This window comes from Microcebus murinus, chromosome 4 (assembly GCF_040939455.1).
Source record: "Microcebus murinus isolate Inina chromosome 4, M.murinus_Inina_mat1.0, whole genome shotgun sequence".
Classification (NCBI taxonomy): Eukaryota; Metazoa; Chordata; class Mammalia; order Primates; family Cheirogaleidae; genus Microcebus; species Microcebus murinus.
The window spans coordinates 87633212-87646462 of NC_134107.1; the positions used below are offsets into that span (position 1 = coordinate 87633212).

Genomic DNA, 13251 nt, shown 5'->3' on the forward strand with positions numbered 1-13251 from the left:
TCAATAAAAGCAGAATCAATATCACGTGTCCAGAAAAATCACTCATTATCTTCTCTTGCTTTTATTTGTTTGGTTGGTTGGACATGATTTGTGTAATTGGATTCAGAATAAAGTGTTTTGTTTTTTTTGTTTTTTTTTTTGAGACAGAGTCTCACTTTGTTGCCCAGGCTAGAGTGAGTGCCGTGGCGTCAGCCTGGCTCACAGCAACCTCAATCTCCGGGGCTCAGCGATCCTTCTGCCTCAGCCTCCCAAGTAGCTGGGACTACAGGCATGCGCCACCATGCCCGGCTAATTTTTTTTTTTGTATATATATATTTTTAGTTGGTCAATTAATTTCTTTCTATTTTTGGTAGAGACGGGGTCTTGCTCAGGCTGGTTTCGAACTCCTGACCTTGAGCAATCCACCCGCCTCGGCCTCCCAAAGGGCTAGGATTACAGGCATGAGCCACAGCGCCCGGCCAGAATAAAGTGTTTTTAAGGCATAAAGACAGTTGTTAAGTCCACTGTATTTGTTCATCTCGTTAAATTAAATGCTCCAAGACAGCACAGTATAATTGCCCTCTTTAGGACAATGCTCTTCATGTGGATGCTGACTACATCAGCAGTATCTCTGCTTTGCAACCACTTCTTTAATCTCACCGCATATCCAACACCTTTCTCTCTCTTTCTCTCTCTCTCTCTCTCTCTCTCTCTGGCAATCTGTTATTTAGTTGAATTAAATTATTCAAGCATGGGACACAATCTTCAATGACATTTATATACATTTAACTTCTTTCCACCCATCATCATCAAACAAGACTCAAATCTTTCCTGTCTCATCACTGTTTTCTTCTGCTTCATTTATTTGTGCAGAGGCCTAAGAATATCAGATGATAGGGGCAATGGGAAGTAGGGGGTGACCCCACACCATCAGTGATTCGGGTTAATGCTTCACAAATTACATCAAGCAGACAAAAACCTTCACAAGTCTGAGGACCCAAGATACAGGTCTAATTTAAAGCTGCTATGACCAAAGGTCAGCCTCCAGTCTGGTTCAGAATTCCTAGTAAAGAAAGGTTATCCCTGCAAGTAAAGATTAAGAATGAACTTTCACGGAGGTTCACCTACCAATCCCCAGAGAAAGCTCAACGTAAACCACTATAGCTGGTATGCATCAAATTACTCTGGATTTTACAAAGATGTCTAAATATTTTTAAAAGGAAGCATTTATTTCTGGATGTTCGTTTTTGTTAAACGAAAGAACTGGCTAAAAAGAATTATTGTTTATTTATTTACATACCAATTTTCCAGTCCCAGTGAATGCTGGCAATATCCTTATATTCCACAATCAATCTAAGATTAAAATAAGAGGTCAAAGAGAGATCCACATACACATTTTTCCTGTTTTACAGACATTTTAGTTATTATTCTCAGCGAAGGTGAAGAATTATGTCGATTTCTGAATTTTTCTTAGAATATAAAAATAACTATCTTTAATAAAAATGACAAAGAATAAAACCAAAGGAGTTCATAAAGATATGTTTGGCTCCTTTAAAAGTGCTCTTTAATTGTAGCCAACTATAGAGGGAAAACATGACATTATGCTTTCTTTCTGAATAAACTTAGGAAATTAATGTATTCATATTTTCTGAAGATAACTAGAGGGAAAAAATCATTCCTGGTAATGCCTCTACCACACTGTAAACAGGAATCCTAAGCCTCACACATGTTTAAGAAAATAAAGCATAATTCTTGACATTTTAACAATCGTCTAATAGACATTTAGCAATGTCTATTACTGATTTCGAATATGAGTTAGGACCAAATAAACAATGAATATTAGTAGTTAGAAAGTCATCATCAATGATATATTTGCTTATTATGTTTTTAGGAAAAAAATTTAGAATCTTACAGCTGTATGCCACTGATAATTGTCCCAAATAAGCCCACCATTCCTAGAAACTCCTGTCTGCTCAGCTTCTTCACGACGTATTCTTCACAAACATTAGAAATGGCATAGAGGGAAGACCCAAGAAGGACAAAGATGTCACCAAGCAGCACATTGCTCCCTACAGAAAGACAAGCCACAAAAAGGAATACACTGTAAATAGGCGAACCTCATTAGCTTGCCCCCAGGAGTTTATCTGACTTGTGTCCATTTAAACAAAGACTTTTACAGAAGGAGCAAACCTGGTTTCTAGAAGTATGAATTCTCTTATTCTCATAACTTTCTAGTATAATGTTGCTGTGATTTTTCATAATTTGGAAGACTAACAGACTGGAAGATAGTGGTATACACCATAACTTAAGCCCTTGGAAAATGATTTCTAGGACATGACAAATTAATGAAATTTATTAAAGGGTCACGTCAGTTTGAAAACTATAAGGAAGGAACTGATTTCAAGGTAATTTCCTCTCATAATCCAAGGAGATTCTGAAGTCACTTGTAGATTGAGTGAATTCATAGACCTTAATTAGATTTTATACTATCAATTGTCTGAATTTAACACAAAGTATAGCAAGTTGTTCTCCTTTATAGAGAGGCTTACAAAGAGGTCATCCCATGAACATCAAATCTCCTTTTGAAAAAAAAAAAAAAAAATCAAAAAGTCAAGAATCTACAGTAGGTTTTCCAGTATCCAATCCAAATATATGAGCCAAAAAAGACTATTGCAAATATATAAAGAAACTCCTCTCTCATGAGACAAACTAAACTATTTAGTGTGACAAAAACAGAACAAGGACCATGGGCTGGTAGGAATATAGAGAATATTTTGCTGAAGTGGTTACAAAATACCATAAACAAGTAAACCTGAAAATAAAATTTAAAAGGTAGTTAACCAGGACATGTTTTCTGCTGTTAACTGTATCTTTGCAAAATAAAAGTGAAAACATGAGCAAAACTCTTCTGTGACTAAACCACAAATAAGTAACATTCTCACCTGAATTGTCTTGCCTCTCTGCTAAGACATCTGCACCAACCATGGTTCCCACGCCCAGCAGACAGATAGACACAGCAATGAAGTGGATCACTCTGTATCTTGCATAAAGAATAAACCACGAGAGAGCCATCAACATAGGAATCCCAAAGCAATCCAAGAGCTGCATGGAAGGAGAAATAAACAGCTTAAAACATCTCTCATTAGCTAAAAGATGGGCAATTCAGTATTAATAAGAGTCAGTATTTATTGAGCATTTATTATAAGCCAGCCCTGGACTAAGTGCTTTATCTGGATTAACTCATTTAATCCTCACAATTCTGTGAGATTGAAATTACGATCCCATTTTATACATGGGAAAATGAAGCTATAAATGAGGTGAAATGGGTTACCCCAAATCACACAGTTAAAAATGGGAGAGCCAGTTGCTGAACCCAAGAATTCTGCATGAGGGCCTGTGCAATTTACCTCTCCACTCCCACCAGGGTTTATTCTTAAGCCCAGTAGGCAAACTCTCCTTCCTGCATGCATCCATTTACTCAGGGAACAAATATTTATTAGACACGTCGAATGTGCAACACACAGTGCAAGGAGCTAGGAATAGAAGTGAACAGGGCAGATACGCGCCGTGCCCTCAGGAGCACACAAAGCAAGAAAACACGTGGAATAAATCATCACACAACCAGAGCATCTAATTGCAACTGGGCTAAGAGCTAAGCCGTACAGGTTACCGTGAGAGAGCGCCCAGGCACCATCCCCCTGCCGGAGTGTCCAACCACACCATGTGATACAGACGCTTGCTCACAGCAAATGCTCTTGCTCATCTTCATCACATGCTCCTCCAACACCTGTTGACCTAGGTCCAGAAAACACCTGCTATACCTCTAATACTGCCCATCTGAAATGCGTGCCAAAACTACAATAAATCTGAAATCACTCCTAAAATAAAAGAAAACCAGAGATTGCACTCCCTCAATTCTTAAATTCACAAATTTTATGTGTATTCAAGGACAATCCTTGATGCATTCCAGTGTATTCAAGGAAAAAATATATTCCTTATAGTAATAATACTCCTGAAACTGCTGTTTTATTCTCACCCTGTTGTTTGTTTTTAAACCTTGTCACCGATTCTCTCTGTATCTGTTTAATCTTGGGCAAGTCAGGCCCTAAATCTCCCGTCCGATCCTGTCCGCAGTTGTTTACAGAGGGCCTTTTACTGCAGTAACGTCACCAGAGTCCGACACACCATGAGGAGGAATGGGCATCTTGCCTTGTTATTTATTCCAGCTGCAGAACTCTAATCTCTTAAGTGCTTTATTGAGCCTGCCTGAATAACCAACCATTAAACGATGCAAATGATGATAGCCTGTCCCGGAAGACACCAGCAGAATCCAGCCCTAATGGCTTAACAAAGTCTGAGCTACATTCCTTAAACTAAAAAAAGTAGGAAAGAAAATAACCACCCTAAAAACTATCACAGAAGACTCCCTTATCCTTGTGTCTTAAAATCAATCCTAAATTGATGTGCTCTATCTTAAATTTGCTCTATCTTTCACAATTTTCAGTGGGCAATGAGTGGCCCTATAATAAGGGAGTTGCCTACGTCAAAGCTCCAGAGGCCTCAGGCCCCAGCGCTGCCACTGACCAGCTAGCTGTGTGATCTCTGGCCATTGTCGGAGTCAAAGTATGAAACAAAGAGATTAGACTAAATGATCGTGCAGGCCCCCTCCGATTCTAACATTCCATGATTTCTCCACTGATGATGCCTATCGTCTCGTTTGTCTACATGAACCTCCTTTTCAAAATGTGGTCTTGGTGATGGATAAGTCTTCTCCTCTATAATGCTTTCAGTTCCAAGAGTCTCATTTAATTTAATATTTTAAAATTATGGTACAGTCACAGTAAGCAGGGGACTAAGACAGACCCTGGGGACATGAGCATAAAAATGGGTTGGACCATATCAGAGGTACAATGGAGTAGAGAAAAGAAAGTGAAATTGAATTAGGCCTTAGGGGCGAGGATATTCAAAAAGGACTGCAGTCTAGAAAAAGCAGAGCGGCAGAGCAGCGGAGGAGACAAGGAGCAGTCTGTGGGTGGGAACCGGATGGTGTGGCAGTAAAGGGGGACATGAGTAGAAACCTGGTGACATCATGAACTTCACAGGAACTACCTCATAACGATTTGTAATTACCGAATCTTCAAAGAAATCCTCAAGAAAGAGGTTCAAAGACCACCACCTAATCCAAATTTCCACCCTTTCAGATTACCCAGACCAGGGATTTACTTAAATAGAGAACTGGCTTGAATAATCCCAGTGAAAGAGAACTCTGCTGCTGGTGGAGTTTTCATGGTTAGATGCCTTAATTATAAAAATGTTCCCTGCTAAGATGATAAGTACTTGACTTTTGACAACCAAATGCTTGGGTTTTTCTAAGAGGCTAGGATGAAAGAAATCATTTTCGATGGTACAAGGCATGAACTTTAGTCACAAAAATCTATAAGTGTTTGGGTTTTATTTGTGTTTAGACCTCGTACTAATTCAAAACTTTTTCGTGTTATCAGGGAACAAAGTTTCTGCAATTAAGTAATTAAAATGTGTGTGAGATTATGGGAGTAGATGTGACTAGAAAATGTCATCTTCTACATACTGATGCATACCTCATTACTCAACGCTGAGCATACACTTACTCCCATTTGTGATAAACTTCGTCCTCTAGGTAACTCCTGGTTTTCATTTTTATGAATTTCTGGGTTCTCTGTGTGCCTCCTGTGACATCTGTTGTCACAAATCACTTCCTATCTCGGCTTTTTAACCCATACCAGCCAAAAACCAAGAGGTCCGCTAAGGCCAATGCTTGGCACAATGTTACAGGAAGGAAAATATTTAATAAAATGCATTCTGGTAATAACATTTAATGTACGTACACATTCGAAAGATACTGAGTGGTCATCAATCCTTACCTTTTCCAAGTAAAATAAGACTAATTTCATTCTAATTTTTCCAGTTTCTAAAATTTGGAGATGTCTGTGTTTTGCATAGTGAGAAAAGTGATGCATCAGATAGTTATAAATCCATTAAACTACAACATCTAAAGCTGGCATTGGAGTCTATCTCACTTTCACTTCCTTTTATAAAGCATTTTATTGTTAGTTATGGTGGTTTCAGTGTTATGATATATCTCATAGTTTGCTAATATTAAGATAACTGAAATCAGTCTTCCTCAACTTCACAAAGTTGAAGCACTGCAATGTAGGAACATTCTTCTTTCAACCCAGCAAGAATAAACTTAACATGGCCGGGCGCGGTGGCTCACGCCTGTAATCCTAGCTCTCTGGGAGGCCGAGACGGGCGGATTGCTCAAGGTCAGGAGTTCGAAACCAGCCTGAGCAAGAGCGAGACCTCGTCTCTAAAAAAAAAAAAAAAAAAAAAAAGAATAAACTTAACAAAGAAACAGGGATGGGAGTTTTACCTTTGGCTACCACCTCTCCCCAAAATATTTAATAGGTTCCCTTGAATGGTTCCTTTGTCGTGAATATCTACTTTGCTTGCAAACATCCAATTTGTCTATAGTACAAGGTACACCTACTTTCACATGCCATATCTGAGCAACACAGAAGACAGAACTCTTCTCAACATCACAGCATCAACTGCCAACTAAATATTTACGCTTATTTGGGTAGGAACTGTTCTCATCTGTGATAGCATTAGCAGTTTGGGAACTGATTAACTTGTAGACATTTTACTAATTCCAGAAAACATTACTCATTAGAGCATATGCTCCACCGGGAAACATCACCCACCTGTGTTTAGGTTCTCTCTAAGTGAACAGGTTTTCAATAAATTAGGTTAACACAAGTATGAGTTCATGGTCTTCTCTTGAAGCTATAAAATCCAAAGAGGTGAGAGGGCTCCCTCTTACCTGGACGCTGGTTAGAGTTGTGTACTGGTAGGCTCTGACAACCAGGTAATTGGCTTCCACATCTGCTAGTCCCAGCAGAATGTACTTCCACCATTTCCTTTTCAAGATTATTAAAAGGTTATCACTGCCTGATTGAAAGAAATCTAGGTTAGTACATGTTACTTGAAAATGATACCATCCATGTTAATTTGGAGATCAAAGAGCCAAATCAAGTGTTTACTGTGCATATCAAATGTGGCCCCTCCTAATTTCCATTACTCATAACCCAAACACCTGCAACGGCTCAGCAGAGTCAGTTACAGTTTTTCTAGTATGAGACCCAAGTTAAGGTGTCATCATAGATTAAGTATTCAATGAAAGCACCAGAAAGAAAGTAGGAGAAAAGTGGTTCCAGTCCCTTCCCTAGCCAGGTGCAATGGCATACCCTGTAACCCCAGCTACTTGAGAGGCTGAGGTAAGAGGATCACTTTAGCCTAGGAGTTCAAGACCAGCCTGAGCAATATGGTGAAACCCTATCTCTAAAAGAAAAAAAAAAAAAAAAAAGTCCCTTTCCAATTGCAACAGAAATATAATATACAGATATAAGCCTGGATGTCACCATTTCTAACAAGCTACAGACTATCCTAGGAAATGAAATGTTTTCCTTCAAATTAATTGGTTATTTAACCTCCATTCATGGACTTCTTCAAAGAAAACTCTGCATGTGATCATTCTTTTTGGCATACATGCACTTTCAAGTGAAAATTGAATCAGTGATAAGCTTGGGAAAGGGCTTAGTGGCACTATTCCAGAAACATCTTTTATTCCCCCAAATTCTGTTTATTCAAATTAACTGGCCAGGCACTATAACTAACGCCTATAACCCCAGCACTTTGGGAGGCCAAGGCAGGAGGATCGCTTGAGGCCAGGAGTTTGAGACCAGCCTGGGCAACATAGCAAGACTCCATCTCTTAAAAAAAAAAAATGAATTAGCCAGACGTGGTGGTATACACTTGTAGTCAGTCCTAGCTACTCAGGAAACTGAGGAGAAAGGAACACTTGAGCCCAGGGGGTGAAGGTTACAGTCAGCTATGATCATGCCACTGCACTCCACCCTGGGCAACACAGTGAGACTCTGCCCCTAAAAATAAATAAATAAATAAAATTGGATTCACTACTTTTGGAGAATCTAGCACCATAGGAGATAATAGAGTTGGCACACATATAAGAAGGTTTTATGGTAAGATAACCTACAAAGAAATATAAGTAGTGAGAATCACAACTAAATAATTATCATTAAAACCCAATAAGGGATTGTTTGATTTTTTCTTGCTGATTTTCCTGAGTTCTATATAGATTCTAGTTATCAACCCTTTATCAGATGTGTAGCATGCAAATATTTTCTCCCATTCTCTCGGTTGTCTATGCGCTGTAGTGATAGTTTCTTTGGCTGTGCAGAAGCTTTTTAATTTGATCAGGTCGCATTTATTTATTTTTGTTGTTGCTATGATTGCTTTTGGGGTCTTCTTCATAAATTCTTTGCCGAGGCTAATGTCTAAGAGTTTTTTCAACATTTTCTTCTAGAGTTCTTATGGTTTCATGCATTAGGTTTAAGTCTGTTATCCACCATGAGTTGATTTTTCTGAGGTGAGAGGTGTGGATCCTGTTTCAGTCTTCTACATGTGGCTATCCAATTTTCCCAGCACCATTTATTGAAAGGGGATTCTTTTCCCCAGTGTATGTTTCTGTCTGCTTTGTCAAAAATCAGATGGCTATATGAGGATGGTTTTATATTTGGGTTCTCAGTTCTGTTCCACTGGTCTATGTCTCTGTTACTGTGCCAATACAATGCTGTTTTGGTTAATATAGCCTTGTAGTATAATTTGAAGTCTGGTAAATTAATACCTCCCAATTTGTTTTTGTTTTGTTTTTGCTTAAGATTGCTTTTGCTATATGGGGTCCTCTCTGGTTCCATACAAAGAGTAGAATTATTTTTCTAAATCTGCAAAAAATGATGTTGATATTTTAAAAAGGATTGGATTGAATTTATATATCACTTTGGATAGTGCAGCTATTTTAACAATGTTGATTCTGCTGACCCATGAGCATGGTGTGGTTTTCTATCTGTTTATGTCCTCTGCTATTTCCTTCCTCAGTGATTCATAGTTCTCCCTCTTTCACCTCCTTAGTCAAATATATTTCTAGGTACAGAAACTTTTTGCTACAGAAACTTTTCAAAAGAAGATAGACTAATGGCCAAGAAACATATGAAAAAATGTTCAACATCTCTAATCATCAGGGAAATGTAAATCAAAACCACAATGAGATATTCGCTTATGAATAACCTCAGTGAGAATGGCTTTTATCAAAATTTGCCCAAACAACAAATGTTGGCGTGGATATGAAGAGATAGGAACACTCATACACTGTTGGTGGGACTGAAAACTAGTACAACCTCTATGGAAAGTAGTATGGAGATACCTCAAAGAGCTAGAAGTAGAACTACCATATGATCCACAATCCCACTTCTGGGTATCTACCCAAAGAAAAAAAAAGACATTTTATAAAAAAGACATCTGCACTCGAATGTTTATAGCAGTATAATTCACAATTGCAAAGATGTGGAAACAACCCAAGTGCCCTTCAATCCATGAGTAGATTAACAAAATGTGGTTTATGTATACCATGGAGTACTATTCAGCTATAAGAAACAATGGTGACATAGCACCTCTTATATTATCCTGGATGGAGCTGGAGCCCATTCTCCTAAGTGAAGTATCACAAGAATGGAAAAACAAACACCACATGTACTCACCATTAAATTGGCACTAATCAATCAAAACCTATGCCCACATACAGAAGCAACATTCATCAGGTGTTAGGCAGCTGGAAGTGGGGAGGAAAGAATAGTTAAACTCGCACCTAATGGGTGTGGTGCACTCTATCTGGGGGATGGGCATGTTTGTAGCTCTGACTCAGGGGGTACAAAGGCAATTTATGTAACCAAAGCATTTGTACCCCTGTAATACTCTGAAATGTAAAAAAAAAAAAAAGAAAAGAAAAGAAAAGAAAAGAAAAAGAAAACTCAAAGTTAAAACATTAAAAAAAAAAAAAACAATTAGAGCTGGGTGTGGTGGCTCACACCTGTAATTCCAGCACTTTGGCATGCCAAGGTGGGAAGATAGCTTGAGCCCAGGAGTTTGAGGCCAGCCTGGACAATAGAGTGAGACCCCCATCTCTACAAAAAAGTTTTTCAAAATATTTAACTGGACATTTAGTGTGGACATGGTGGCATACACTTGTAGTCCCAGCTAATGGGGAAGCTGAGGCAGGAGAATTGCTTGAGCTCAGGAGTTGGAGGCTGCAGTTGGCTATGATGGTACCACTGCATACCAGCCTGGGCAACTGAGACCACAGAATTAGTGTTTGTCAACACAGGACTGCATGGGAAACACGTAACAGACATCCCTTAGGGGGACTGCACTGATGTATTTATGAATCTCACTGACTTCCTAAAGGCCAATGCTTCCAGAGAAGAGCAAAGTCCAGGGTTATTAACCACATACCAATTCTACTTCCAACTCCTTAAGCTCTTGCCAAATTTGGTGCTTCCCTCTTAAAATGTTTTCCTCTCTCCCACAATTAGTTTCTGTTTTCTTTAAAATAGACACATAGTAATACCATTGATATGCATGGAGGTTCATTTTTGGAAAGAGGATTAACAAATACCACACTGGTGATTTTATTATATGCCTTAAATATGATGACAATGGAAGAACTGCACCTTCCCAATCAGTCTGGGTTACCCATTTTCCCCACATTCCTAAATTCAATGTCATTTAATTTATGTGACATTACCATGCTCTTCTCTTGTGCGAAGGTCGTTTGTTACCATGACTAGCAGCCTCTAATACCGAGTGGTGGTGGTAGCATGGGCTCTGGGGCAGGCTGCGTAAGATGCAATCCTGGCTCCACCAGCTACTATCAATAAGACTTAGAATAAGTTAACTAAGTGCTATATGCCTCAGTTTCCTCATCTGTAACGTGGGCATAATACTCACCTAAGTTGTGAGGCTTCAATGAGTAGAAGCATAACTTAACGATTTAAGCAATAAAAATGATGCCTAGCACAAACATGTTAGAACCTAGTTTTTTCCCATGTTCGGGTAGATAGCTAGAAATAACAATCCTGTGATGGCTCTAAAGTAGCTTAGGCAGCCAGTGATAAAACGTTAATTCCTTGCCAATTCCTTATCTTTGTGTCTCTCAAAAGAGAGACTCGATCTACATGCAATTGATGTTCCATCTAGCATTTTCCACTTAGTTGGAAATATATTTTTTAGAGAGTGAGATTCTTGACTTTTTAAGTGTTTTAAATATTGTTTTAATAATTTTTGGCCAGGCGTGGTGGCTCACACCTGCAATCCTAGCACTCTGGGAGGCCGAGGCGGGCGGATTGCTCCAGGTCAGGAGTTCAAAACCAGCCTGAGCAAGAGCGAGACCCCGTCTCTACTATAAATAGAAAGAAATTAATCGGCCAACTAATATATATAGAAAAAATTAGCCAGGCATGGTGGCGCATGCCTGTAGTCCCAGCTACTCGGGAAGCTGAGGCAGGAGGATCGCTTGAGCCCAGGGGTTGGAGGTTGCTGTGAGTTAGGCTGACCCCATGGTACTCTAGCCCGGGCAACAGAGTGAGACTGTCTCAAAAAATAATAATAATAATAATAATTTTTAATATTGAGAAAAAATCTTACTGGTAATGACATTACAGTTTGTTTGTTTGTTTGGAAAAAGGACTTTATTGCATGCTGGAAGGAATCGAGAAAATACGTTCCACAGTGCAGGAGTGGCCCTTTGTCTGCCTAGACTCTGGCTAACATTATAGGGTTGGTTTTTTTTTTACAATTTCTACTCTGTTACACTTTGGTGCTACTTATTTTAATCGACAATTCAGAGAATTATGCATAAATCTCTAGTTACTACTTTCATAGAATTTACAAGTTGTCATAGTTTTCTAATAACTTTTAGAAATACAGCTATAGTTTTCTGTTTGGGGTTTTGCCCTATGTCTTATTTTTCCAATGTCTAGAAGCCAAAAATTTTTATGAAAATAATTTTGTTGAAAAGGTAATTCCCACATTTGACATACCTGATTGAAATGCCAGCATCATTGTATACACCAGGAATAGTAAGCAATAGTTGATAAAGCTCTGAAGCATGGGAGTGTTCACTTTGTATCTTTCTGCCAAATACTGGCTGGCGATGGCTGTTCCACAGATACACAAGGACAACATCTGACCCAGAGCAATCGTTTTCAAAATATTCCTAGAAAATAAAGGAGGAAATCAGAATAATTTGCAAGTTATACCTTTCACACACACACACACACACACACACACTTTAGTGCTAAGCACAAAGTGAAATGCTAATTATTCCAGGCAGTTCTTTATTCCATTTTATTGCTTACTTCATGTGTACAAAAACTAAACTGTTAGATTTTTTTAAAGAGTGAAACAAAGTTTATTTAAGAAGAGCAAGATAGGTTTAAAGAGCAATAACAAGATACATTTGCCCCAGACGATGAACTTCACCCTGTTGTAACAAGAGGCAGAACTGTTGGATTTTGAGAGGCTACATTTTTATTCTCTTTTACATTTCTGATTCCTCCCTCCATTCCCACAAAGACATATTCCCCATTTCATTGGCCATGCACTTAGAGATCATTTTTATTACTTCACTATGTCATATACTATTTGAAATGTATACGTGTGCCTGTCTGTATGTGTGACGTTTTTAAGGAACTCAGCTTTAACTCTAGGTTTAAATTCTCCACATTCAGGAATGTGCAACATTTTCTCATCCTATCTTTCGCTGAGATATCTTACTTATTTCTTCCACTGCCCCTCCGGAAGCAGTGATTTTCAACGTTGCCGCACTTCAGAATAACAGAACTTGGAGGTGGATCCCATCCCAGCTGAGTCTTCAGACGAGACTCCCCGCCCGGCCAACTGCACGACTGCAGCTTTGTGCAGAAGGCAGAGCTAAGCCACACCCAGATTCCTGATCCATAAAACTGCGAGATAATAAATGTGCGTTGTTTTAAGCCACTAAATTGGTAATTTGTTATATAGCAAGAGATACCGGGCACTTTGTTGTCATTCAATAAATATTCATTTCAGAAATGAATTGTAAACAGCTAAAGAAATTCCCATATATACCCATATGATATTTCCCCACTTTCCCAATGAGGTAGACTAGTCAGAGAAAGATAAATTATGAGAGTGCCATGACACAGAAGCTAAGAGTAGAAAAACATTTCAAGAAGGAAGAAGGCCGGGCGCAGTGGCTCACGCCTGTAATCCTAGCTCTTGGGAGGCCGAGGCGGGCGGATTGCTCAAGGTCAGGAGTTCAAAACCAGCCTGAGCAAGAGC

The 13251-nt window shown here is 38.9% G+C and overlaps 1 protein-coding gene across 1 annotated transcript in view; it reads right to left on the reverse strand.

The window, feature by feature from the left end:
• Positions 1–13251, reverse strand: part of SLC35F2 (solute carrier family 35 member F2) — a 53612-nt gene that overhangs the window by 9113 nt on the left and 31248 nt on the right. Inside the window, exons 2-6 of the mRNA XM_076002479.1 lie at positions 11970–12145; positions 6839–6966; positions 2922–3081; positions 1892–2048; positions 1280–1332 (exon numbers count right to left, since the gene is read on the reverse strand). Of these exons, the coding sequence (XP_075858594.1) occupies positions 1280–1332; positions 1892–2048; positions 2922–3081; positions 6839–6966; positions 11970–12145 (674 nt within the window). The remainder of the gene's footprint in view (positions 1–1279; positions 1333–1891; positions 2049–2921; positions 3082–6838; positions 6967–11969; positions 12146–13251) is intronic.